Genomic DNA, 26507 nt, shown 5'->3' with positions numbered 1-26507 from the left:
GTACTCAGTAGATTAAGTTATGAAAATTAGACTGGGCAGCACTTATATTGAGCCAGCATCATGCTCAATGGAGGCTTTGGGGTATTCTAAATATGGGGATATTCTGTTTTATCCAGAAGGGCCCACAAATGATTACTGTTGAAAAGATCAATGTTCTAAAGAGTATTGCAGTCTCTGGACAGCTTCTACTATGAAAAAGTTAATACAGTTTGAAAAACACATGTATGCTTGTTAATGTCCATTTAATAATCAAGCATGTTGTTAGGTTAAAGAACTGGAAACCGAACTGGATTCCGAACAGAAGAAACATGCAGAAACCACAAAGACATTACGCAAAAATGAACGACGTCTTAAGGAACTGGTATTTCAGGCAGAAGAAGACCAGAAGAACCATCAACGAATGCAGGAACTGGTGGAGCGGCTGCAAAGCAAACTCAAGGCTTACAAGAGGCAGGTGGAAGAAGCTGTGAGTATTGTGAGAAGCTTCTTTCTAATGCCACAGATTAGGAGAAGCAGAAATAAGCACCATGTGTGCGGTTTTCATGAGGGAATACTAACTTACAAGTGGAGTGGATCATGGTAATTGCCCCATCTGCCCACCGGTGGGCAGAACAACTTTGTCCCCATTTATTTGGGGTGGGGGCATGGCCATACCCCCACCCTCTTGTTTTGAAAAAAAGTCTTCCCTGGTGTCTGGGGGGCTTTCTGCCCGCCTTGGGGATAGATGGGCCTTACATAAATAGGCCGATCTGCCACCCAGGGTGGCAGACCAGCCCAACAGTAATGTGCCCCCATGGGGAGTGACCATTGCCCAAGGGGCTGCCCCCAAACAAAAAAACAGACACACACCAATCCCTAGTGCATAAGTGGTTTCTGCCCCCCCCGGGGGCAGATCGGTGTATTAGAAATAGGCTGATCTACCCCCAAAAGGGCCAGAAATGTCCTAAAATAAATTTGCCCCCTAGGGGAGCGACCCTTGCCTAAGGGGTCACTCCCCATCTGTGAAAAAAATATATATCCCTGGTGCCTAGTGGTTTCTGCCTCCCTTGGGGACAGATCGGCCTAATTAAAATAGGCCGATCTGCCCCCAAGGAGGGCAGATATGGCCTAAAATAAATTTGCCAACAAGGGGAGCGACCCTTGCCTAAGGGGTCGCTACCCTTGTGTGAAATTGGCGCAAATAAATTTATCTTTGGTGTCTAGTGGTTTCTGCCTCCCTTGGGGGCAGATTGGCCTAAGGAAAATAGGCCGATCTGCACCCAAAGTGGGCAGAAATGGACCAAAATAAAATTGTCCCCCAGGGAAGTGACCCTTGCCTAACGGGTCGCTCCCCATCTGTGAAAAAAATTAAAAAAATAAAAACCTTTGGTGTCTAGTGGTTTCTGCCCCCTTTGGGTGCAGATAGGCCAAAGATAAATAGGCTGATCAGCCCCTAAGGGGGCAGAAATGACCTAAAAACAATTTGCCCCCCAGAGGAGTGATCCGTGCCTAAGGAGTCGCTCCCCACATCTAAGAAATAATTTAAAAAAAAGATCCCTGGTGTCTAGTGGCTTCTGCACCCCCGGGGGCAGATCAGCCTAATTAAAATAGGCTGATCAGCCCCCAGAGTGGGCAGAAATGGTCTAATAAAACAATGTCCCCCCTTGGGAGCGGCCCTTGCCCAAGGGGCCTCTCCCATTATTCTTAAACACACAAAAAACAAATTCCCTGGTGTCTAGTGGGCGTTCCTGCAGCCCCATCACTATGCGATCCTGCTGCAGGAATGCTCAGAAATACATCAAAGGAAAGGTAAAGCCTTTCCTTTACTTTGATGCCTCTCTGCCATACCCCTCCCCCGGTCAGAAGAGAAATGCGCAATGGGGGCGGCCTCTGATGAGGTCAGCGCGTGATTGTACTCTGACATCATCATATGTCACTGGTGAGTGGGAGTGTCAGGGGTGGAAGGGTAAACAATTCCCCTTCCAACCCTATCCAGGGGAGGGGGTTGGGAGGCCGTCTAGGGGAGCGCTAGCGCTTCCCCCAAGGGCCGGGTGCAGGATGCAACAGTTACTTCCTCGGCACTGAAGCAGTGCTGCCAAGGACGTAACCGTTGTGTCCCGGGCACAACAGGAAGGCACATGGTCAGTGTAACTCCATTAATGTTGTTTTTGCTTTAAGAAAAATCTGTTCAAAGAAAGCTGCTGGGAATCCCTTTTAAATATGTGTGAGAAACTGGGCTATTAGCTTAACCCTGTAGTAGCTTGTCACAAAGCAGTCAGGCATGACTTAGAGGCAGTGTGTAAAGTCTTTATACTGCATACAAAACAGTAATAAAGTGAAAACATCACAGAAGAAAAATCCCAATCCAAGCTAGAAAAATATAGTAGATTTAATAAATAAAATGACACAAAAATGAACAAAATCCAATCATTATTACCGTAAATATTTAATTTAAAAGTTTTACGTAGAAGTTACACCAACCCAAAAAAGCACAAAGGGCCAATTGTAGTTATCTTGTCGCGCTGGTTTGGGACAAAGTTCAAACCGACCACGATGAAGCCCAGGCCAGGTAAAGGGGCCCGTTTAGTGCCGATGAGAATTGTACCTTGTGTTCTCAATGTAAGGTTTAGAAGAGCATAGGCACAGATCGGGAACTGTGAGGTGTTGGTCAGCATCAGACCTCATTACACTTCATCGCTTTCAAGAAGACCACTGAGCAGGAGCTGTGATGCGAGGTATGGTGTCCAAGCGCAATGTTCTGTGTTGGCTCTAATGAAGGTATCAATCAGGAACTGTGATGGGAGGTCTGGTGTTGAGCTGTGGTGTGAGACCCGGTGTCTAGCTGCGTGATGCCGCATTGGTTCTGATAAAGCCGCTGATTAGGAGCTGAGATGTAAGGTCCAGCATTGAGCTGCAATGTGACTACCAGCTCTAGTCAGCTTTGATGAAGTTGCTGGTGAGGCAAGGAGGTGTACACTCTTATGCTAACCAACAGTGCAGGATGGGTGGCATCTGGGGATCAGGGCTTACTCAGAAGGGCACCTACAGATACAATTGGTTCTGGTCAGCTAGACAGATGCAGGGCATGGCTGTTGAGCTTGTTCTGTCCCTGTAGCTCACACAGGAAGCCAGCAAATCTGGAGGTCATTGGTTCAAAGAGCAGATCCAGTGTTCCTTCCCCAGGCAGCAGTGGAGCCCTTTCATCAGAAGGACAGTTCTTCCAGCAGCAGGACAGCTGGGCAGTCATTTTTCCAAGCCTTCCACAGGTCCAGGAGTGATTTGTTGACTGGCTCAGTAGGTCCAATATTTATACCTATTGCCAGCCTTCCAAGTGGGGGATTCCCTATGCTACTTCCCCATCTGGTTCTGGAAAGTGCTTCCCTTCCCCTATCACGGCTTGAAGCAGTCTGGGGTGACAAAAGTCTAGTGCCAGGTTTTTTGTGTGTGCAGGAGGCAAAGCCCTTTGAAATGTAAGTGGGTCTTGGTACAGCTCGGTACACCAGCCAATTAAAATGTAATACCAACAAAACTGAGATTGTGTTTTTTGGCCCTACATCGCCAGATTTTTTGAGGACTTGTTGGCCGAAGGACACCTCCCTCCCTGGCCCATAAAAGGGTACTGTTAAGAATTTAGGGATTCAATTTGACAGTGCCCTCACCTTCTAACCACAAATTCAGTTACTGGTTAGTTCTTGTTTAGGGCTGTTGCACACCTTGAATTTTTTTTTACCTCTTCTGTCTGTTGAAGCTAAGAAAATGGTGATCCAAGCCCTGATAACATCCAGACTTTATTATGGAAATGCACCATACTTAGGTCTTCCAGAATATCTTCTTAACAGATTTCAAGGGTCTGTCCTGGAAGGGACAAACAGCCTATTTGGTTCCTCCTACTGTGAGTGCTGCCTTTCTCATAGGATTGCATTAGAAATTGCCTACCTTATGTCTAGGTAGTATTGTCTAATCTATGATGGGTAGTTTAGGCATGTTTGGTATGGTTGTAACGTAAGTGAAAAATGCTGCTTACTGGTGTAGGTGGATTCTTCATCACCATTATTGAAATGCCACTTTTAGAAAGTGCAACACAAAAGGATGATGGAAGGAGTGTTGAAACTTTTCAAACACTCACCCCCAGTCACAGATATGGAGTTAATCCATCATTCTCTTGCTCACCATGCCACATCAGTTTGGATCCAGCCCTATGCAAATCAGTCTTGACCCTGTTCCCCATGGGAACAGTCCAAACCGAACTGCCAGGCCAGGTCCTCCCTGAACTGAAAACAAGCATCCTGGGACTGGTTTCAGGGTATCACACTTCATCAGACAGGCTAACTTGAATCCAGTGGCACAGTAAGCAAGGGGCCCGGGTCTGGGCATACCCTTCTCACTTAGGGCAACTTTAGCAACACAGAAGTGGGCATTTCTCTGTGCTTATGACTCTGGTATTTTGCAGCTTACCTCCAATCCATGTCTCAGGCCAAGTGACAACAGGGCTTTGTGCATGCTTTTCAGACAGCCAGTACAAAGGTAGGGTGGAGGTGTCACAAGAGTGCATTTGCATATTGAATAGTCTTCCTGGGCTTGGAGAGGCGGGGCACACCTGCATTTGTAAATGTTGTGCCCTGGCCTCACACACAGCACTTGTTTACCCCCCACTGATGTCTGAAGCCTGTGCTGGAGGAGAAAGGGGATATTCCTGGAACCGGTCAGTACTGGTTGGAACCCCTCCTCCTCCTTTTGTGGAGACTGCACGAAATGAGTATAAGTACAGGGGGCCATCCCCCATATTGAGAGACACTAATGGACTACTGAACTGAACACAGGATGCTGCTGGAGGGACTCACCAGTAACCACTTTGGACTGCTGCTGTTGTGCTGATCTGTAACCTGCTGGGTCACTAAAAGGAACTGCTACTGCCTGCAACCCATTGTGCTGACCTGCCTGCTTGGGCCCTGCAGCCCTGTGCCCCATCTGTTGTCTCCAGGGGCAGGGTGGTGTGCCCCCTGTTCCCCTGCATTTTCACATTTCTTAAAGTGCTGGAAGAGCACTTTACTTTCTGTTGCCTTAGCACAAGAGTAGCACTTGATTTTATGAAGAAGCGCCTGGAGAGCGCTAAATTTAATTGTTCTTTTTCTCAGTGCTGTCTTGGTCTCCCTCTGTGCAGGGAGAAGCTATGTCCCCTGGTGTGCGGTCACTGCTGTGATGTGGGCGAGTCTTGAGGAGCCGCCAGCCGAGAGTAATTCAGCACAGCCGAGGCACGCTCACGAAGGTGCTCCCGGGGCACAGGAGCGCTTGAAGTAGTGCCCCCAGGGCACAGACATGTTCCTGCTTTGGTGTAAGCACTGCTGCCGCCCGGGCTGGTGAGATTGTGGCTGGAGCTGGAAGGAAGTTTCTGCTGGTCGGGCAGCAGGAAGGAGCTGTGTATCCCAAGCCCGGAGGCTCAAGAAGTGTATTCGCGGCTCACGAGGTAGACGGAGTCAGCTGGTGCCACCCCCTGAGAGTAGCTGCATCACAGGTACCTGCTGTGCTGTTTTTGTCTGCACCGCCTCAGTGGGAAGACACCAGGGCCCCTCAGGAGTGGAGTGCCGGGACAGACCTCCTCCCCAAAAAAACTGTGAATGTGGGTCCTTTCTAGGTGGGACCCCTTGGCAGTAGCAGGATGGGGTGGCAAACCTCGACAGAGGGCCCAGATCCTGCCAGTATGTTTGAAAGTACCACCCTGCTATAATAGGAGCCTGGGAGCTCCTAGGTTGACGGGGTGGGTTTTTACTCCTCGTACATCTGACAAAAGAAGCATGGACGTGTATAACCTCCTCGTGCAAAGTGCTTTTGGGTGAGTTACGCACTACGGGGGATGTGCATTTCTTCGGGGGACGATAAGAGTCTGCCATTTGGGAATGTGTTTCATGATGAGGTCGTGGCCTCCATGCTAATGTGATTACTCTGACAACAGCTTGAGTAGCCAGGTATTACTGATACATGTGTGTGGTCTAATGATGTTTTATGCAATACAATTTATTTTTCTATAACTTGGTGTTGTGTTTCCATTGTGGTCTGTTTATTACGTCACATGTCGTGTGTGTTGTGCAAACGCTTTACACATTGCCTCCGGGATTAGCCTGACTGCTCGTGCCAAGCTACAGGGGTTATTTTGGGAGTGGAACTCCCTCGCTCTGACTAGAGTGGGTGGGTTCTGCCTGGCTCAAGTACATACCCTAGCCAACCAGAATCCTATTTCTAACATTGTCTCTTTAAGCAAGCTTAATAGGAAGATTTTCGATTTGTGGGCAGCCTTGAAATCAGTGCCGGGACACTCTTTGGTGTATCCGTGCACTCTATAACTCTCATACCATATACCATTCAGTTCCGATACCAACCATTCAGTCCCATCCTGTCTACATCAAACTCCCTTTTGTGTCACTATTGGGAAGGAACACACATACCCCAGCAACAGGGCCATTCACAGTAATGCGACCCAGGATACTGGAAGAAGGCACAATTGGCTAGGACAAGGAAATATCAACTTTCTAAAAGTTGTAGTTTCAAAATTATAACTTACATTTTGGCTTAACCATTAAAGAGAATTTTAAATCACGATTCATTTGAGTGTAAACATCATTTTCATATCTGCTCCCAATCTTATTAACTAAGTGTAATCAGGTAACCCAATGTTATCTAATGGGAGAGATAGGCCTTGCAATAGTAAAAAACGACTTTAGGAGCTTTATACTACCAGGACAAGTAAAACCTAAACCCAGAGTACTACTTTTAAATATCATGTACTTCACCCTAGAAGATTTTAGGGCCTACCGTAAGGGTGACTTAATAGTATTAAAGTGGATGGTTTAGGCTGGCAAAAGGTATAGTTTGCTAGGCCGAAATGACAGTTTAATACTGCACCACAGACTGCAGTGCTAGGTCTGAAATGTTCTATATGGCTACTTGTACATTTCATTTAACAGGCTCTGGTTACATGTAGAACCATTTACTAGTGACTTATAAGTAAATTAAGTATGCCAATTAGGTGTCAGACAATTGTACCATGTTGTAGGGGGAGAGCTCAAACACTTTAGCACCGGTTAGCAGTGGTTAAAGTGGACAGATTCCTAAAACCAACAAACATTAATTCAGTAAAACAAGAGGGGTGAAGGAAAAACGCTTGGGGGACTACTAGCCAAGGTAGTCAGGCCTAACATAATGGGTTAATTTTAAAGAAGAAGACGGTTGATTCAAAGATGTTTTTTAAATAAATGTAGGGGGTGAAAGGGCGTGAGGCAGGAAGAACTAGAGTGGGAGGTGATAATAGTCCCTTGTGCACTCTGCAGTGCATAGTCTAACACCACCAGTGGAAGGATATATGTTATCCAACTAATCCATGGTAAGACTGAAAAGATCCTTGAGCAGGACAAACACAGAATAAGAAGGAAAGCTATCAACTCCAGTGCAGGGAAGTGAGAAAGGTGAGAAAGCTATCCAGTCATGAGACAGGGGTGTGACTCAAGCCCACTGTCTGCATTATATTAGAACAGGTCTTCGACAACTGACAGCTAAAACTTTTTTGCCCTAAAACACTGAGCCTTGCTGTCAATTGTAACCTGCCATTATTTACCCATTGCGTTTATTGGTACCATTAGGATCATTAAAGATTATGGGTTATTTCTGTTTCATATGAAATGCCATATTAGTAATCATGTGAATATAGAATCATTTTGAATTGAATTCTATTCAAATATTGTTCTGTTCGAAAATGCTAAAAAGGAGTTTTCATGACGTTTCTTTTTGCCTTAGGAAGAGCAAGCAAATATGAATTTGGCTAAATACCGAAAGACAGTTAATGAGCTGGATGATGCAGAAGAAAGAGCAGACATCGCTGAAGCAGCACTTACAAAGATTAGGACTAAAAACCGGGCTAGCTTTGGAAAAGGCTATTCTTCAGTAGGTCAAATTTTTCATGGTTTTAGAATGCATTATAACAAGCAAAGTATGGCTTTCTTTTTTGTCTTGAAGTGATTTTGATCAAAAAGAGGCAAAGAAATTAAAAGTATTTTTAATTTTTTCAGAAAAAAAGTAAATGCGGTTTTATGTGTTTTATCTTATTAACGGGACTGACAATGGTTACAAAGAGAGCTAAACATGAAGAACTAAGAATTGTGTATACCACCGGCAGATCATACTACATCAATATACCATTTATCCTTTGCAGATTAATAAACTGAGAGCCATTAAATGAGGCGTAACTAATGACTATTAATTATTGTGCTGCAAAATACTATACTTGTGGTAGCAAGCTTTACATTGGAAGTAGACCTCGGTAATTTTTCTTTATCACATGCAATATTTACAGTTAGACAAGGCTGTCATGAAAGAAACTGGTGAGGTTAACAGAAGCGTCCGATAGGGTTAACTAGAGACTACCTTAGGGGTGACTTATGTAGAAAAAGGGGTGTTTAAGGCTTAGCAAGTAGTTTTAGTTTAGTAAAACTGCACACACTGGCCTGGCAATGACACGCCTAAGACATGGTTAAGGGACATTGAGGACGTTGAGGAGGATGAAACGCATCCTCCTCAACGTCCGCTCCCTCCACAAACATGCTACTGAAGTCTTCGACCTGCTTGACAGCACCACCCTGGACTTTGTATTCCTCACCGAAACCTGGACCAACACCACCTCTGGCCCGGACATTGCCGTTGCCATTCCCCAAGGATGCAAATAACCAGGAAAGACCGGCCCAGCCGCTTCGGGTGGGGGGTAAATCGCCTTCGTCCACAAGTCTAACATCCGACTGAGTACACACTCCGAAGACCCCCACAATCCTGATGGAACACCTTCACTTCAAACTTCAAACAGGTCCGACATCCACCCTCAAGGGAACCCTCATCTACCGCCCACCCGGCCCCCACGCACCTTTCCCCAACTATATCACAGACAGTATCACCGCACAAACCATCGCTGCCTCCAACAACACCCTGCTGGGAGACCTCAGCTTCCACCTCGACAACCTACAAGACCCCAACACCGCATCCCGCCTAGACAACCCCCACAACATAGGGCTCCGACAGATCGTGACGGAATCAACGCATTCAGCAGGACACACCCTTGACCCCATCTTTGCAACAGGAACCTTCGTAACCTTCATCCACAGCTCAGAACTTTCATGGACATACCATCGCTGTATCCATTTCACCATCAACACACCCACCATCCTCAGACCCCAACACCAACCATCTCGTAGAAGCTGGGCAAGAATCACCGGTGACCCGCCACCCTCGCCAGCTCCGCCCCCCCCATTGCACACAACTACGACCCGAACGTTGCAGCCTGCACCTTTAACAAATGGATCGCCGACTGCACCAACACCATAGCCCACCTCAAAAAGAACAACAGCACCCATGCCAAGAAAGCCAGCTGGTTACAGCAGAACTCAGAGAATCCAGACGCACATGTAGACACCTCAACAAAATCTAGAGAAACACCAATTCTACAGAAGTCCAAATGAACTTCAGAGCTACCACCGCCGCACACCACCATGTCATCAAAAGCACCAGAAAGAAAGCAATACAAGAAAGAATCTCTTCACACGCACACAACAGCAAGGAGGTCTTCAGCATCATCAAGGAGTTCACCCAACCCAACAGCGAAGCAACGGACATTAACCCTCACAAGATCTCTACAACAAACTCAACACGTACTTCCACCACAAAATCAAGACCATCTACGACAACTTCAGCGAGGACAAACTACGTGCAGAACTCCCTCCCCCGAAACCTGACACCAAAAAACTAACGATCACCAACAGGACCCCCCTCATCAAAGAAGATACACTGAAGACAATGAGGATCATATACTCTGGGGCCCCCATTAACCCATGCCCCCACCACATCTTCAACAGAGCCATTGAAACCATCGCCCCCAAGCTCCACCTCACCATCAACCGCTCCCTAGCAGACGCCTCCCTCCCCGATGACAGGAAACACGCCGAGATCAACCCTCTCCTCAAGAAATCCTCAAGACCTCCCAATCTGGCTTCAGAAAAAAACATAGCACCGAACAGCCCTCCTAGCCGCAATGGACGACATCTGCTCCTTGCTGAACAAGGGAGAGACTGCTGCCCTCATCCTGCTCAACCTCTCGGCGGCCTTCGACACAGTCTCCCACCACACCCTGATATGCAGACTTCACGAGGCCGGCATCAGAGACAAGGCCCTCGACTGGATCCGATCTTTCCCCTCTGGCAGAACTCAACGAGTAAGACTCCCCCCCTTCCTCTCGGACCCCACACCTACCACCTGTGGAGTTCCCAGGAATCCTCCCTCAACCCCATGCTGTTTAACATCTACATGGCCCGCTAGCACCTATCGTCAGAAACTACGGATTAAACATCGCCTCCTACGCTGACGACACCCAACTCATCCTCTCCCTTTCCAACAAACCCAACACAGCCAGACACAACTTCCACAAAGGCATAGGAGCAGTCGCCGACTGGATGAAAAGCAGCTGTCTACAACTCAACGCAGACAAAACTGAAGTACCCATCATGGGCCCTCAACCCGACGTGTGGAACAACTCCTGGTGCCCCCCCCACCCTTGGAAGCCTGCCCACCCCACAAAACAAGCCTGCAACCTCGGAATCATGCTGGACTCCAAACTCAACATGGACCGCCAAATCAACTCAGTCATATCCACCTGCTTCCACACCCTCCGCCTCCTACGCAAGACATTCAAACGGATCCTCCTCGAACACAAAAAGACCGTCACACACGCCCTCGTTACCAGCAGACTGGACTACCGCAACGCGCTCTATGCCGGAATCAACAAGAACCTCACCCGCAAACTACAGAACATCCAGAACACCGCCGCCAGACTGGTCCTTGACCTACCTCAACACTGTCACATCTCCCACCACCTGCGCACACTACACTGGCTCCCCATAGAGAAAAGAATCACCTTCAAGATCCTCACCCACGCACACAAAGCCCTCCAGGACACCGGACCAGCCTACCTGAACAGGCAACTCAATTTCCACGTACCCACAGGACCCTACAGTCAGTCCAGCTCTCTCTCGCTGAAGTACCCCACATTAGAAAAACAAGAACAGTGGGACGCACATTCTCCTACCTTCTCGTCACAGCCTGGAATGCCCTACAGTTCCACCTTAGACAGACTACATCCCTCCTAAATTTCACAAAAGAGCTGAAGACATGGCTATTTGAAGAACCACCGCACTGATGGCCGCTCTATGCCCCCACCATCAGCGCCTTGAGACCATCACAGGTGAGTAGTTGTGCTTAACAAACATTGATTGATTTATTGAAGGGGCTACTTGTGTGGGTTTCACAATCTGTGCTGCAGGCCCACTAGTAGCATTTCATTTACAGACCTGGGGCATATCTAGAGCACAATAACTAGGGACTTACAGGTAAAATAAATATGCCAATTGGGTATGAGCCTATTTTACCAGGTTTAAGTGAGAGGTCGCATGCACTTTAGCACTGGTCAGCAGTGGTAAAGAGCACAGAATCCTAAAACCAGCAAAAACAGGGTCAGAATGATAGAGGGAAGAAGACAAAAAGTTGGGGGATGACCACGCTAAGGCTGCCAGGTCTAACACTTGGCAATATCCCTCTTATAGATATCTGCAAGGCTGCAGCATGGTCATCTGGTCATATGTTCACAAACTATTACTGTGTTATATTCATGAAAAAAGGAATTATAAGTGGGTTAAACAACAGCATTTACTATCTTTGTATTTAACTCCTTAGGGTGAGTGAGCATTGCTTGTAAACTGGTGTAACATATTTAACAACAGTACATGATGCAAATAGAAAGCATAAGTTACCTGGTGTGTTTTAGTTTCATGTGCGTTACCCATCTCTCGGATGGTTTGAAAGAGGTGTGGTTGCTTGTGTGTTTTATTATGTATTTCAAATGTTCCAATCAGAAAAAAATACAATAATTGAAGGTGGTGTATGTGTGTTTATGCTCTAAGGATTTAATCTACATAATCACAAGTTGTTTTAAAAATCAAAAGATTAATTCTTGAAATAAACAACTTCTGATATTCTGAACCCAACATTAGATCACAGCTTGTGTGTAGTGTACAACATGTGATCTACAACTTGACAAGCTTTGAATAGTTGGTAAGGACATAGGAGTACAAAGGTAGCTGTGAGCAGAACCACAGATGTTCTGGGATTCATCCAGAGGTAATAAAGAAGCAGATAGATCCACAATGCCCACTCAGCAAATCATTCCTCACTAGTACCCGACCAACAACCAGATGTGCCACACCTCCTCCTCTCTTAATATTTTTGTCTGAAAATACTAACAATGTCAAGGCCATAAAGTTCACTTCCTGCACCTTGGATGCCATTGATCAACATTACAGTCCAGTTTTGTAGCTCAACACATCTGCCATGATAATATTACCTTAGTATCCCACACAATATCAAACAGTACCAAAACCTGGACTGTAGATGTCTCTGGTGACAGTTTGTTGATCTGGAGAAAAACCAATGTCAACATCACTGATCTTTTGACGAATGGTGACATTATCAAACAAACCATCCTTCTCAAAATCCAAAGGTTATGAATTTGAGAAGGGGAAACACTGTGAAGACAGAAGGTACCCTTATAGATTGCTTTGTTACACCCTTAACCCATCTATTAGTCGCATGCTTTATCATTAGGTCTCACCCTGGTCCCCATAAACCAGGGTGGGCTCAACCATAGTCCAGGGAGCACTTTCAATATTTCCCTACCAGGTTTGAACAATGTATATACCTCAGGCTCACCTAGGTATCCCTTTATTTTTTAGTGCCCCAGGTATATTCAAATCAGAATTAGGATTTCTGCAGAATATGGTGTTCCTTACACCCTCTATAAAATCTTGAAAGCATATGGGCACTATGCAATCAGAAATTGCTACTTTCAAGATCAGAGAAATCATCAAACTACAGGGAGTAAGACAGAAACAACCATCATAATAATGCAAAAGCATTAGTTGGGAGGCACCATATTGAGAAGATATAAACTGAACAGGGTAATCTTTAATTGTTAATACAAGGACAACAAGTTAGGGTTCCGTCTCATTTTACTTGGAAGAGAATTCTAGAGGGTGGCTTCTGAGAAAGGACTTTACTTGGGCGTGGGAGATTATAAATCATGGATATTTGAGAAGGAGTGTCTCTGTGTTTTGTCGACCTTGTTTGCCCCATAAGGTATAAGTAGGTTTCTGAGATAAGTGGGTGTTGTTCTGCTTAGCTTCAAACTAAGAGGGAACTAGGCTAAAGAATGCAAAGAATCTAGAACTCTCAGTCTGAGTAGTGAATTTATTAAGGCACTTCTGAGGGGTCAAACGAAAGTATACAAAAATATTAATGTGAGCATTTAACTTGAATGCAGCAAAACACGTGCAGCTACTAAAATAATCAAAGTAGTTGAATAATAATAATCAGAAAAAATGCACTATATCAACAATGAATATGCATGCAGTGAATATATATATATTTATACAAGTAATCAGCACAGCTAGATCATTAAGAATTAAAAAAGCATCACCACGGGGATCGAATCTAACATCATCCTTTGCCAGCATCAAGCTGTGAAACCCTGAACAGCTGAGACAGGAGAAATTATCCCCAATGGGACTCTGATTTTATGAGCATTGCGTCCACCCTCAGAAATGTGGTACTTCTTCATCACCACCAAGTTTCCACACCTTATGTACCTTAAACAAACTCAAGGGGAAGGTTCTGGTAACCTCCCCCATACCTTCAAGTAAGTTGTGAAATTCAAGCGCTGGCTGTACTTAATCAGTGTTTAAAACACACAAAAGGATTGGTCAGATCCCAATGTGCATTTCCAAGACAGAGCTGTACCCTTCTCTGCTATAAACATTCTTATCCTTGTACACTCTTGTCATTGTTGCACCACCCATGTTATGTTCCTTTCCCTGTTGAGAAAAGCGAAAACACGTTCAATGTAGAGAACAAGCTGTGTGTGGAAAAATACCTGCGCCACAGATGGGACTGCATTTGAAGCTAAGCTAAACACAAAATGGAGTCAGTGGTCAAGATGGAATCGGTGGTTAAATACAGATAGCATTACACTCCACCCTTTGACCAGTGACTCTCATAACATACTGGTCTAAAAGTAACCCTTTTTGGTTTAAACTTATGTGGATTGGGAATGCATTGTACACAGCAACATAGCATTATTATAATACAAATAACTAAGAGTATTCTGCCCAAAATATTGCGTAATTGCCCAAAATCTTGTAACCAGTTAAATAACCAGTCCCACCACCCTTTGTCAACATCTTGTCTTACTCCTTTCACCAATTCATGTGAAGCATTAATTTGAGACTTGATAGATTCAGAGTGGTCTGATAGGTTGAAGCAACACATTTCCTCAAACTCTGAGCATCCATGGTCATGCTTCAACAGCAAGTAGACAATGGCTGCCCTGTTTTGCAATGCAGCTTTTTTAGTGCCTTGTATATCTAGAAGTTGTTCAGACAATGAGGTGGATGTGTGATTGATGTTCTTAACCATCAAATATGCTAATTTGTTACTAACTCAAGTATTATAAACAGCTGATCCCGGAACTCCTAATATAGAAATGCTTAAAGTCACGTATTCCTGTTTTAGATAATAACTGAATTTCACAGTCTTCATTTAATCGAACTATTTCCCCTGGATAGCGAGTATGTACAGAGTGAAATGGAAACATCATGAGTCCTAACTACGTGAATGCACACACACCACCAGTTATATTGGCAGGAATATATGTATAAGTGGTATTTTCACAAGAGAACCACCACCGCACTGGCAGTTAGACATGCTTGATGTGGCTAGCAGCAGTCACAATATGTTGGCAAGACATGCTATTGTCCATATTCTTACAAGTGCTATTGTTTCTATGCTGACACGGTACTCGTTGTTCCCACGGGATTGCTTGAGGAGACTCCTTTGTTGTCTCCAGGTGCATTTGAGCAAATTTTCTGATTTTGTGAGAGTCACAAATTAAGTTATAGCAGACATCACCGGTATTAATATTGTAAGTAATCACATGGGTTGTGTTATCCCATTTCTCATCCGTTACCTTTTGACAAAACCTGCAATATTCATACAAGGAGAAGTGTGACAACACGTCACATTTTTTGAACTGCTCCATTTTTGTTGGTGGCATTAAAGATTTCCAGCAAAGCATGGGCAGGAGTTGGTATGGCGACCAGGCATGTTGAGATAACATCAACAGTACTTTTAGTGTTAGGCAAAAATCCGATCTTTTGAGCACAACTCACGCCAGATGAGTCCAAACATTTTTGGTCAGGTGCAGGAAAGATGTCGATCGGTGTGATTGGTCAATCATTTCAGAGCTGGGGGCTTTCGGTCCATCCCAACCCCACACACACATGCCCGAAGGGAGACCACGTAGAACAGCTAGCACAAAGACACCTCGTAGTATGATTTGTTAAAGAGGCAAGTATGCTCATTCTCGCAAATAACATTTATCCGCTGGTATATATTCCCATTTCTCGTGTCCTGATTTCATGACTAACAGGACATTTTCTTTGCCCTTTACTATGATTTCTGCTGGGTCAAGAGGACGATTTGGGGATTCTACCTATACCTTAGCACCAGAGTTTTTGTCAGTTGAGCCAAAACCTCCCTCCCCACGCACTATAAGAAGAGCTGGGTCAGTTTCCTTGTTCATTTTTCCTCCATACACTGGGATAATTACAATTTGTGCAATTCTACCTCCAGGTTGGATTATCAAGTCAGTGTCTCCGCTATTCAGAAGAATAGTTTTTAATTCTTCTTGGTAGTCTGCATCGATCACTCCCCCAAGACACGAATACCTTTGAATGCCAAGACAGCTCTGGGAGCAATCAATCCAAAATGCTCCGGGGGAAATCTGTATTCCAACACCTGTTTCAAGAAGTACAATGTCTCTTGGTTTCAATTGGTAGGTTTTTAAGGCATGTAGCTCAAGACCTGCAGATTCTGGTGTGGCTTGGTAAGGAGCTAAGGCTCCTGGTTTTATTTCCCAATACATGATGGTGTTCTTCGCTACATGGGGTTGTATCTGTAACGCTGGGGTCAACATTCTCATTAAAGGGATTTCTGCATTTACTGGTCTGTTATTCTCAATTTGGAGGGCTTCATTTAAATGCTGTCTCCAGTTTCTCAAAGCTCTATCTGATAATTTTTGTAATGGGGCTTTCAACAAGCTGTTCATTCTCTCAATCAGTCCTGCCTCTTGTGGATAGCGAAAGTATACAAAAATATTAACGTGAGCATTTAACTTGAATGCAGCAAAACACGTGCAGCTACTAAAATAATCACAGCAGTTGAATAATAATGATCAGAAAAAATGCAATATATCGACAACGAATATGTATGCAGTGAATAGATATTTATGCATGCACACAGCAAAGCTAGATAATTAAGAATTAAAAAGAAATCACCATGGGGATCAAATCCAACATCATCCTAGTCCTTGCCAACGTCAAGCTGTGGAATCCTGGACAGCTGAGACAGGAGACATTTTCCCCAATGGGGATTTTCCGAGCAATACATCCACCCTCAGAAATGAGTTCCTCCTGTCTCAGCGCCAAGTTTTCCTACCTTTTATACCTTAAACAAACTGAGGAGGAAGGTTCTAGCAACCTCCCTCCTCCCTTCCAGTAAGTTGTGAAATTTAGGCACTGACTGTACTTGATCAGTGTTAGAAATGGGGTTTCTGGTTGGCTAGGGTATGCACCTCAGCCAGGCAGAACTTACCCACTCTATTCAGGGCAAGGGAGTTACACGTCCAAGATAACCCCTGCTCACCCCCTTGGTAGCTTGGCACGAACAGTCAGGCTTAACCCGGAGGCAATGTGTAAAGCATTTGCACAACACACACAACACATGTGACGCAATATCCCCACCACAAAGGAAACACAACACCAGATTATATCAAAATATACTGTATTGTACACATCGCAATTATCAGACCAAACATCACATATCAGTACTATCCTGCTACCTTAGCAGTTGTCAGAATGTTACACATTAGTTACTCTGCAAATTAGCAGTAGTCACACATACCACACAGGTTACTCAGTATTCTGCAACATAAGCAGTAGTCAGGAAACACGTTATCACATTAGAACACTTGTCATAAGAGTATCATAAAAACGCCCATAGTAGGAACATTAGAAAACATATGGCAAGTTAGGGAAACATATTAGCAAGTCATGCCCATAAAAGGAACATTTGCGTATGCCCATGAAACACCATCAAAAACAGGTAGGCAACATATAACAATCAGCAAAGTCTTTAGAAAGAACTTCGATTATAATTATATTGGTCCTTTTAAAAGTACCTGACTTGATGAAGGCACCTCCAGTGCCTTTTGAATGAAAAGAAATGGGGCCCCCGGTGCTCCTCTGTGCAAAACGGGGGCCTCCCTAGGCCTCCACTGGCCCTCACGAGTGGGGGCCCGAGTCAGGGAAATCCTCAGAGGAAGGAGGGGGGGCACCACGCACCCCCTCCGGTTTAAAAACGGGCCCCTCCAGGGATCCGCAACCTCCTGGGGTCTCCCCGGGCCTCCGCCGGCCCTCACACGGGGCGAGACCTTCCGGAAAAGGCCACTGGCCCTGAGGGGGACAAAAAGGAAGTCGGCAGTCCGGGCGAGCCTCTGGTGAGGTTACCGCCTGGCTGCCAAGCAAAGGAGAGTCCTCCAGGACTCCCACAGGCGAGGGAGAGGCGTCCTTCTCTCCCTCCGTCTCCCGATGCCGTCCTGGCCCAAGGCAGGGCCTGCCGGTGCCCCGGTGGTGCTCCACGGAGCGGTCCTCGCCCCAGGGGCACCAATAGGAGCACGCTTGCTCCAGAGGAAAACAAGGAGGTTTTCTTTGTGCCCTGGGGGCACCAGTGAGCGCGTAACACTTGCGCTTTAACCAAGCAGCCTTCCCGGTGTTGCGGCGGTGATCCGGGCAAACAAGAACAGCGCGCCTAGGAAAGCGCGAGGGCTATGTCCCAAGCCCGGGTTGCGGCGGTGAATCGGGGAGCAAAAATAAAGCGCTTTTCAAAGCGCTAAGACCACATCTGCAGCCTGGGCTGCGGCGGTGATTTGTCCTCCGCAATTAAGAGAGCGCCTTGTCCAAGCGCTTCGAGCAAAGTTGCAGAGATCGTTTGCAGGGGTCCGGGGCCACAGCACCCTGCCCCTGGGAGCAAGCTAGACAAGAAGAAGCACAGGGCTGGTGGGCCCAGTTACAGGCCAGAACAAGGGGTTACCAGCAGTGGCAGTTCCTCCTAGTGACCAGGCAGGTCACAGGTCAGCACAGCAGCAGCAGTCCAAGGTGGTTTCCTGGTGAGTCCATTCATCAGCGTTCTGTGTCCAGTTTCAAGTTCCAAGAATGTTCAAATTGTGGGGAAGATTCCCCTGTACTTATAGTCAGTTCTTACAGTGTTTTACCATGGTAGGGAGAGGAGGTTCCAGCCAGTTACAACTGGTTCTGGGAGTGCCCCCTCTCTCCTTTCAGCACAGGCTCCAAACATCAGTGGGGGGTTAACAGCCCTATTGTGTGAGGCCAGGGCACAGCCTTTACAAATGTAGGTGTGCCCCGCCTCTCCCTTCTCTCAGCCCAGGAAGACTATTCAGTATGCAGATGCACCTCTGTGACACCTCCACCCTCCCTGTGTACAGGCTGTCTGGAAAGTATGCACAAAGCCCCAACTGTCACTCTGCCCAGACGTGGATTGGAGTCAAGCTGCAAAACACCAGAGTCATAAGCATAGATAAATGCGCACTTTCTAGAAGTGGCATTTCTGTGATAGTAATATAAAAATACACCCACATCAGTAAGCAGTATTTATTATCCCCATCACAACCATACCAAACACGCCTACGCTACCCCTCATAAATCAGACAATACCCTTTACACATAAGGCAGGGCATTTCTAATGCAATCCGATGAGAAGGCAGCACTCACAGCAGTGAGACACCAAGATAGACTGTTTGTCACTACCAGGACAGGCCACGCATTTGGCACATGTCCTGCCTTTCTACATACATGGCACCCTGCCCATAGGGCTAGCTAGGGCGTACCTTAGGGGTGACTTATATGTAGTAAAAGGGGAGTTCTGGGCCTGGCAAGTAAGTTTAGATGCCAGGTCCCTGTGACAGAAAACTGTGCACACAGGCCCTGCGCTAGCAGGCCTGAGACAGGTTTGAAAGTCTACTTCAGTGGGTGGCGCAAGCAGCGCTGCAGGCCCACTAGTAATATTTAAATTACAGGCCCTGGGTATAGAGATACCACTGTACAAGGGACTTATAGGTAAATTAAATATGCCAATAAGGTATAAGCCAATCATACCAACTTTAGATGGGAGAGCACCTGCACTTTAGCACTGGTCAGCAGTGATAAAGTGCTCAGAGTCCTAGAGCCAACAGCGAGAGGTCAGAAAAACCAGGAGGAAGGAGGCAAAAAGACTGGGGATGACCCTGCGTAAGGCAAAAAGTCCAACAATCAGTGTTAAAAATACACAAAAGGATTGGCCAGATGCCAATGTGCATTTCCAAGACAGAGCCGTACCATACTCTGCTATAAACATTCTCATCCTTGTACACTCTTTTCATCGTTGCATCCCCCATGTGATGTCCCTCTCCCTGGTGAGAAAAGGGAAAACACGTTCAATGTAGAGAACAAGCTGTGCGTGGAAAAATACCCTGTGCCACCGATGTGATGCCATTTGAAGCTAAGCTAAACACAAAATGGAGTCAATGGTTACATACAGATAGCATTACAGGTGTGTATGATGTAGAGCCTTGTATGTGACACTTTCCAATTAAAAGTTTTTACTTTAATAGCAACCCAATGTAATGCAGAGAGGATATTGCATATTGCATCTTCTAAGTAGGATAAAAGTCTTGCAGTGTCATGAAAGGTGGCTTTCAGTGGCTGGAGTGTGGATGGATGTTTGGGGAGATGAGGCCTAGCAGCTAGCACTGCTATCTATGAAACTAAGAAACCAGGTTTTAACCCCTGGCTTGGCTTGTGATTCTGGACAAATCACTTAATCTTCCCCCTTCCTAAGCAATGGGTGACATGAGCTGGCTCTCTTGTAAAGTATTCTAATGCCCTCAGGACAAGTTCACACTATACAAAAGTACCTAAAAAGTGTTACATATCCAGCACAACTGCATTGACAAAGTCCAGTCTTGATATCAGCCCATGAGAAACAGATTGGAGTTAGGCAGGTGTCAAAATAGGTTTCAATTTTTAGGACCTGCAGATTGCAGTTTGCCACTTTTTGAGATTTAAATTATATGTCGTAAAATGAACAGGGAGGTATCAAGAATTAGTCCTAGTAAGATTACAAAGAGAGAGTTGGCAGGAACAAAATCTGTTGTCTCTGTTTCCTTGAGTAGTTCAAGTTCAAAGTCTTTGTTTGGATCGGAGTGTGAAAAGTATGAATTCAAGCCCATATTTATGAACTTTTGATGCACTGCTGCCCTGCAATAAAGGGAAAGGGCAGAAAAGTGCCAATTTTATGGTCTATGGCGCATTCCTGCCCTTTCACACTGTGCTGGCACCATTTTGGCAGCCTAGCGCCAATGCAGGCACCTTTGCACCATGGTGCAAGAGTGTTTGTTTTGCATGCAGGACTGATTTTGTGCAAAAGGGGCACCTTCCTGTGCGAAAACAATCCTGGGAGGCTTTTTCCTCTTTCTGTGTGTGCTGTAGAATGCAGCACACATAGAAAGAGGGAAAAATAAGAAGAAATAAAGATATTTATATTCTTTGCACTACCTTTGGGCAGGCGTAAGGTTATGGGGCATCCCCTGGTTTACAAGATCTTATAAATCTGGGGTAGCGGCTAAATCCATCGGTGTTGCATGGGAACACCTACTGCAACACCCATGGAAGGCTTCCCTTGCGCAGAGTAAGGTAATGCAGCGACTTGAGCTGCTTTGCCTTACTCCATATTTATGAGGCAATTTAAAGCCACACGGAGTGGTTTTGTGTGGCCTCATAGGTATAAGTGTAAGGTTTGCACCACCGTTGCGTCACAAATAGTGACGCTAAAGCGGCACAAGGGGCTCATTAATATGCCCCCCTCAGTCTTTTAGAGTTATGTTGGGGATAGTTGTTTGTCTTCCAAGTTTGGAACTTGATTATCGCTGAACAAAGAGGGATTATATCCTATCCTGTCAGTTTGATGGACTAGTTGTCGAACATGTGTGCCAGAATTGAACCCTTATATGCCCCACATGACACTAAAGAGCGAAATCTTACACATAAATACCTCCGGTATCATTTTGATACAAAAAGGAGGTAAACTAGTTCAACAGTATGCCCCAGACTCCTATGCAATATCCTACAACTGGTAATAGACGACCAAGATCAACCATATCAAAGGCATCCCAATGTTTTTGTGCTCAAGTATGGTATTTTGGCCATAACACACCAGTCAGAGCTCCGTCATTTAGAAAGGTGAAACAAAACCTGTACTTCGGCTGAATGGGAAAGATAATGTGGCCCAGTTATTTAAATAGCTAACATCATTAAAAAAAAAAGTGTCTGTTGGCTTTAGCTAAATGACAGATATATATTGAATGAACTCGGGTGCCAAATGAATTTCTGCAAATGAACTTCTGAGTCAGTAGTTTTCACAACGGCCCATGTGTGAAATCCCCAGAACCTGCTTGATTACCAACGTTATTTGCCCACAGCACGAATGCCTTGAAGCTGGTCATAAATTAATCTTCGCTGATGAGTAGTCAATCTGTGATTCCCGCCAACAAAATATAAACATGGCAGATTTATTGATTACATATCTGCTTTTGAATATAATTGAAATGTTTGAGATTTAGAAGCAAAGCATGATAAGGTATCCAAGTGAAATCAAACTCCGCCCAGTAGAACCCACCCAACAAGATGCACTACGTCAATGGTATTTAAAATCCCTATGCACATGCTAACCTGCTCTGGTATGCAGTTTTTCAAAGAAATGTATCCAGAGGGTCTGAATCTGTCTTTCCCCCCATAAAACACCTGGACCTTTTTTATCTTTCAGGAAACAAATAAAATGCCTTTTTACATACAGGATTGCATCGCTGCTTCGATCCCCAGGCTTTAATTATTTTAAACAGTTTATACTCATTCCTCCAATACATTCCACCCTGATATTCCCTGTTGCAGGAACTCTGTGCTCACCCACCAAAAGATTTCCTGCAATATGTACACTTTACAGATATATTGTTAATGTTACAGTTATCAAATCTTTGAGCACTGAAGAGGACAATGACTATGGAAGTTTAAGACAGTGCAATATAAAAACCACACTAAGAAAAATAAAACAAATTCCATAAATAATATGTTCTCTTTTACATTATCCCTCATAATTTCAGGACAATCATCTTTGTCAATCTCTAAAATCAACTAAGTGCTTTGGAGGAAGTCGCTGTTTCTATCAAAGGATCCCAAATCTTATTTCAATATGCTTCAGTTGTTGAAAGGATGAATATGAGTCACTTTTAGTTATTTAGATTATAAACTTTAATCCTCATTTGGGTGGTACGTTTTTGTTGCATATCATTAGGGGCCATATTTATACTTTTTGACGCAAAACTGCGCTATCGCAGTTTTGCGCCAAAAAGATTAGCGCCGGCTAACGCCATTCTGAAGTGCCATGCGGGCACCGTATTTATTGAATGGCGTTAGCCGGCGCTAGCAGACCGGCGCTGCCTGGTGTGCGTGGAAAAAAACCACGTACACCAGGCAGCGCCGGCGTTGGGGAAAATGGCGTTAGGGCGTCTTAAAATGGGGCAAGTCAGGTTGAGGCAAAAAAATCACCTCCACCCGATTTGCGCCATTTTTAACGACGCCCAGACGCCATTTACATGACTCCTGTCTTAGTAAAGACAGGAGTCATGCCCCCTTGCCCAATGGCCATGCCCAGGGGACTTATGTCCCCTGGGCATGGTCATTGGGCATTGTGGCATGTAGGGGGGCACAAATCAGGCCCCCCTATGCCAAAAAAAAATATTAAAAAAAATAAAAATTATACTTACCTGAACTTACCTGAATGTCCCTGGGATGGGTCCCTCCATCCTTGGGTGTCCTCCTGGGGTGGGCAAGGGTGGCAGGGGGGGTCCCTGGGGGCATGGGAGGGCAGCTGTGGGCTCATTTTGAGCCCACAGGTCCCTTAACGCCTGCCCTGACCCAGGCGTTAAAAAGAGGCGCAAATGCGGGTTTTTTTGCCCCGCCCACTCCCGGGCGTGATTTTTGCCCGGGAGTATAAATACGACGCATTTGCGTCGCAGTCATTTTTTTAGACGGGAACTCCTACCTTGCATCTCATTAACGCAAGGAAGGCGTTCACGCAAAAAAATGACGCTCATTCCTCATACTTTGGCGCTAGACGCGTCTAACGCCAAAGTATAAATATGGCGTTAGTTTTGCGCCGAATTTGCGTCGAAAAAAACGACGCAAATTCGGCGCAAACGGAGTATAAATATGCCCCTAGATGTTTGTTCTAAACCAACGAGTGTTTCACCCACTGTGGAATATCATGCCTACGGCTTTCTAACATAACGTGTATTTGTGATATCTATGTTGCCTAGATAGGGTGTCTGTCCCTCCTTAGCAAATATTTATTGTTATCCAGCTCAGTGGTACTTATTTTATCAACCTCAAAAGGATGAAAGGCTGGGTTGACCTACAAACTTACGTCCCTGCAGTAGACGCGTTAGTCCACTGAGCCGCCAGACCCTTGTTCTGTTCTCCCAGTAAGAGTACCGTCTACACTCAAACCACGGCAAGGGTCTCACCGTACAATATTGGCTCATCTGGGGCCAAAAACATGAAAAGAGCAACTGAAGATTGATGAGGTTATACCTACATATGACTTCCAGATTAATGAAATGCACTGAGCATTGCATCGTTATGCTGAAAATGGAAATATGCACTAAGAATTACTGAGTAACTGGGCAAATTTAAATATGCAATTATGTTTAATGAATGATGGTGCAGGTTTTTTCACATACTGATGAGTGCAGACCGGTCCAAATCTGAAAATGCATAATGATAAAAATCACTCCCATATTGTGGGCATTTTTAGCACGATGGTGCAGACACCATCTGTGGGCATAACATTAGTAAGTCTTGACAGGTTTATGTGATGTACTTCTTCTACATGAGGTATCAGCTTGTAAAAATAGTGTAACCTGCCCATACCTTCCTATGCACTCACTAATTTAAACCTTCACTCACCCATTTTCCACTACGCTCTAACCCTTTAATTATCCTTACATTGTTACAAACTGAGCTAATAAAAAAAGTACTTTCGTTTATAAAAATGGCCGGATCTATTGGCTTTGTCAGTGCTCATTGTTACATTGGCTTTTAGAATGATGCAGCTCTGTCTCCTTTCTACACAGGGTTACAGTTCTCCATTTACCGGCCTCGTGCGTTCCCCAAGTTCAGCAGGATCAGAAGGCCGCGGGGAAAAGCTACTTAGCGAAGATGACACCACTTCCCTGATTCCAGCTTACTTGAATTCCCTCAAGAAATTAATGGTGGACTAAAGATATTCCACTTATTAATGAACTTTTTACCTAAATTCCGAATCTATATCTTACATATAAATGTATACCACTGCAGGCAATATTTTTTTAAAATACTAATACAAGACTGCTCTTCCTAATAATCGTAAAACTTTTCAAAGGATTTTTTTTCACTAGCCATAAAAAAAACTCAATATTTTACTAATGCAAAATAATTAAATTTTATTAATGAATTGTACTTTTGGACAATCGTTGGTGAGCAAGAATGATTGTTTTTAATATGTCACCATCCTTAAAGTACACCGGTTGTTAGGTATATGTTTTGCGAGAAATGTACATTTTGTGGCCCTGTGTGTTTAAAGAAATGTGTGTGAAATGTTTGACAATTGAAATAAATTACATGTTTCACAAATATGCCTGACCCCCAGGAATGTTTTTCTCTTTACTGTTATAGTCTCATTAGAGTCAATTCCTTTGTTCAGTGCTCTGTGAAGACTTCGTTGGGGATTTTGACCCGCAACAGAACAATTAAACATTTGACTGAATTAACTATAGATCGACCTTCCTTCCAAAATAAATTGCATCACACAAAGAACTACAAATGGGCTTTCGATCTTCATGAATAACAAACTCTGCACCTCAAGAAGAAAATTAGTGATAAATGGCAAAGTTAGAGGCAGATTTATGAAAAGTGACGATGTACTAACTGTATCGCCACTTTTTTCTGCACCCATTAGTGCCGCATAATGCCACCATGTGTGCACTGTATTTAATATAGTAGGTAGTTATGTTATGTTATGTTATGTTATTGAGACTTATATAGCGCCAGCTACCCGGAGGCCTTGTTACGCTAGTTAGGGAACTAGCGTCAGAAGAGGCCCATTGAAACGGATGAGAGCCTCCTTTTAACGCCTCCTCTGAGGAGGCACTAAAAGTCCCTAAAAAAAAACGTAAAGAAATCTCTTAGATTTATTTGCTACATTTTTTCACCCCCCCCAAAAGGGGGTAATGCCCCTTTTGCATACATTATGCCTGGCTCAGGCATGATGTAATGCAAAGGGTTACGAAGTGGTGCAATACATGCATTGTGCCACTTTGTAAACTTGGGGCAGTGATGTTGGCCTAATTGGGCCATATTAGCATCAAAAAATGACTCATTGTGGCACAAGGAGGCGCTGGGGGCTCTTAAATTTTCTCCTTACGGCCCAAGGGAGATTCTGAAATCAAAAAAAGATCAGAAACTCTTAAACACGCTTTCTCTTACCAAGCACGTTCAACAGGGTACAGTGGCAGCCAGTTATTATGGGCTCCAATCACCTTTTTAAAAAGCATGAACAAAGTTCGGCCAAACAGACACTCAACATGTCAGTAACAGACAGCCAGGTGCTAATATGGAGGCACTTGGCGGCTTGGGCCAAAGTTTCTTGAGCTGAAAATTGCACAGCCCTAACGGAAGTTACCTCATCAGCCCAGCAAAGTCCTCCGAGGTCCCACCCCTTATGACTAGAGGAAGTCAGCCCTGGGTGCTTCAGGTTTAAGCCCTGAAGTACCAACAGCTGACTGTCTTTCAATGAAGCCTTGTCCTAGAGTCAGGTGGGGTCAGCACGTTTCACTAACCCCATTCCACTGTGTGATTACTTAGGGAAGATTTTCCTCTAATTGGCTGACCTATGACGAGTCTAGCTAATGAGAAGAGGTGGTGGGATATTTTATTTTTCCATCCCTTCCAAAGCCTCCAGCTCCTTTCAGTGCCTTTGTGCTTCTCACTCTTGCAACCCGCTGGTCTTGCCATCAATGCAGTGGTCATGTGAGTGGCTTTGGAAAGTTTAGATGTATTTGTGTACGTATTAATGTATGCCTATTTGGGGACATGTGAATGGGTGTGTGCAATTCTGTGCATGTATGTGCTTGTGAATGGTGGGCGTAATTATGTGTCCATGCTTGCAAAATGGATGGATGTGAGTGAGTG

At 44.8% G+C, this 26507-nt stretch overlaps 1 protein-coding gene across 5 annotated transcripts in view; it reads left to right on the top strand.

Moving 5' to 3' along the window:
- Window positions 1-24952, top strand: part of LOC138246140 (myosin-16-like) — an 838653-nt gene extending 813701 nt beyond the window's left edge. For all 5 annotated transcript variants that reach the window (XM_069200412.1, XM_069200413.1, XM_069200414.1 and 2 more), the window contains 3 exons: window positions 266-466; window positions 7765-7911; window positions 24413-24952. In XM_069200412.1, coding sequence (XP_069056513.1) covers window positions 266-466; window positions 7765-7911; window positions 24413-24559 — 495 coding nt within the window. In that variant the 3' untranslated portion in view covers window positions 24560-24952. The remainder of the gene's footprint in view (window positions 1-265; window positions 467-7764; window positions 7912-24412) is intronic.
- The last annotated feature ends 1555 nt before the right edge of the window (window positions 24953-26507 follow it).

The sequence above is a fragment of the Pleurodeles waltl genome, chromosome 7 (assembly GCF_031143425.1).
Source record: "Pleurodeles waltl isolate 20211129_DDA chromosome 7, aPleWal1.hap1.20221129, whole genome shotgun sequence".
Lineage (NCBI taxonomy): Eukaryota > Metazoa > Chordata > Amphibia > Caudata > Salamandridae > Pleurodeles > Pleurodeles waltl.
The sequence above is the reverse complement of the archived record's forward strand: the minus strand, read 5'-3'. Positions and strand labels throughout refer to the sequence as shown.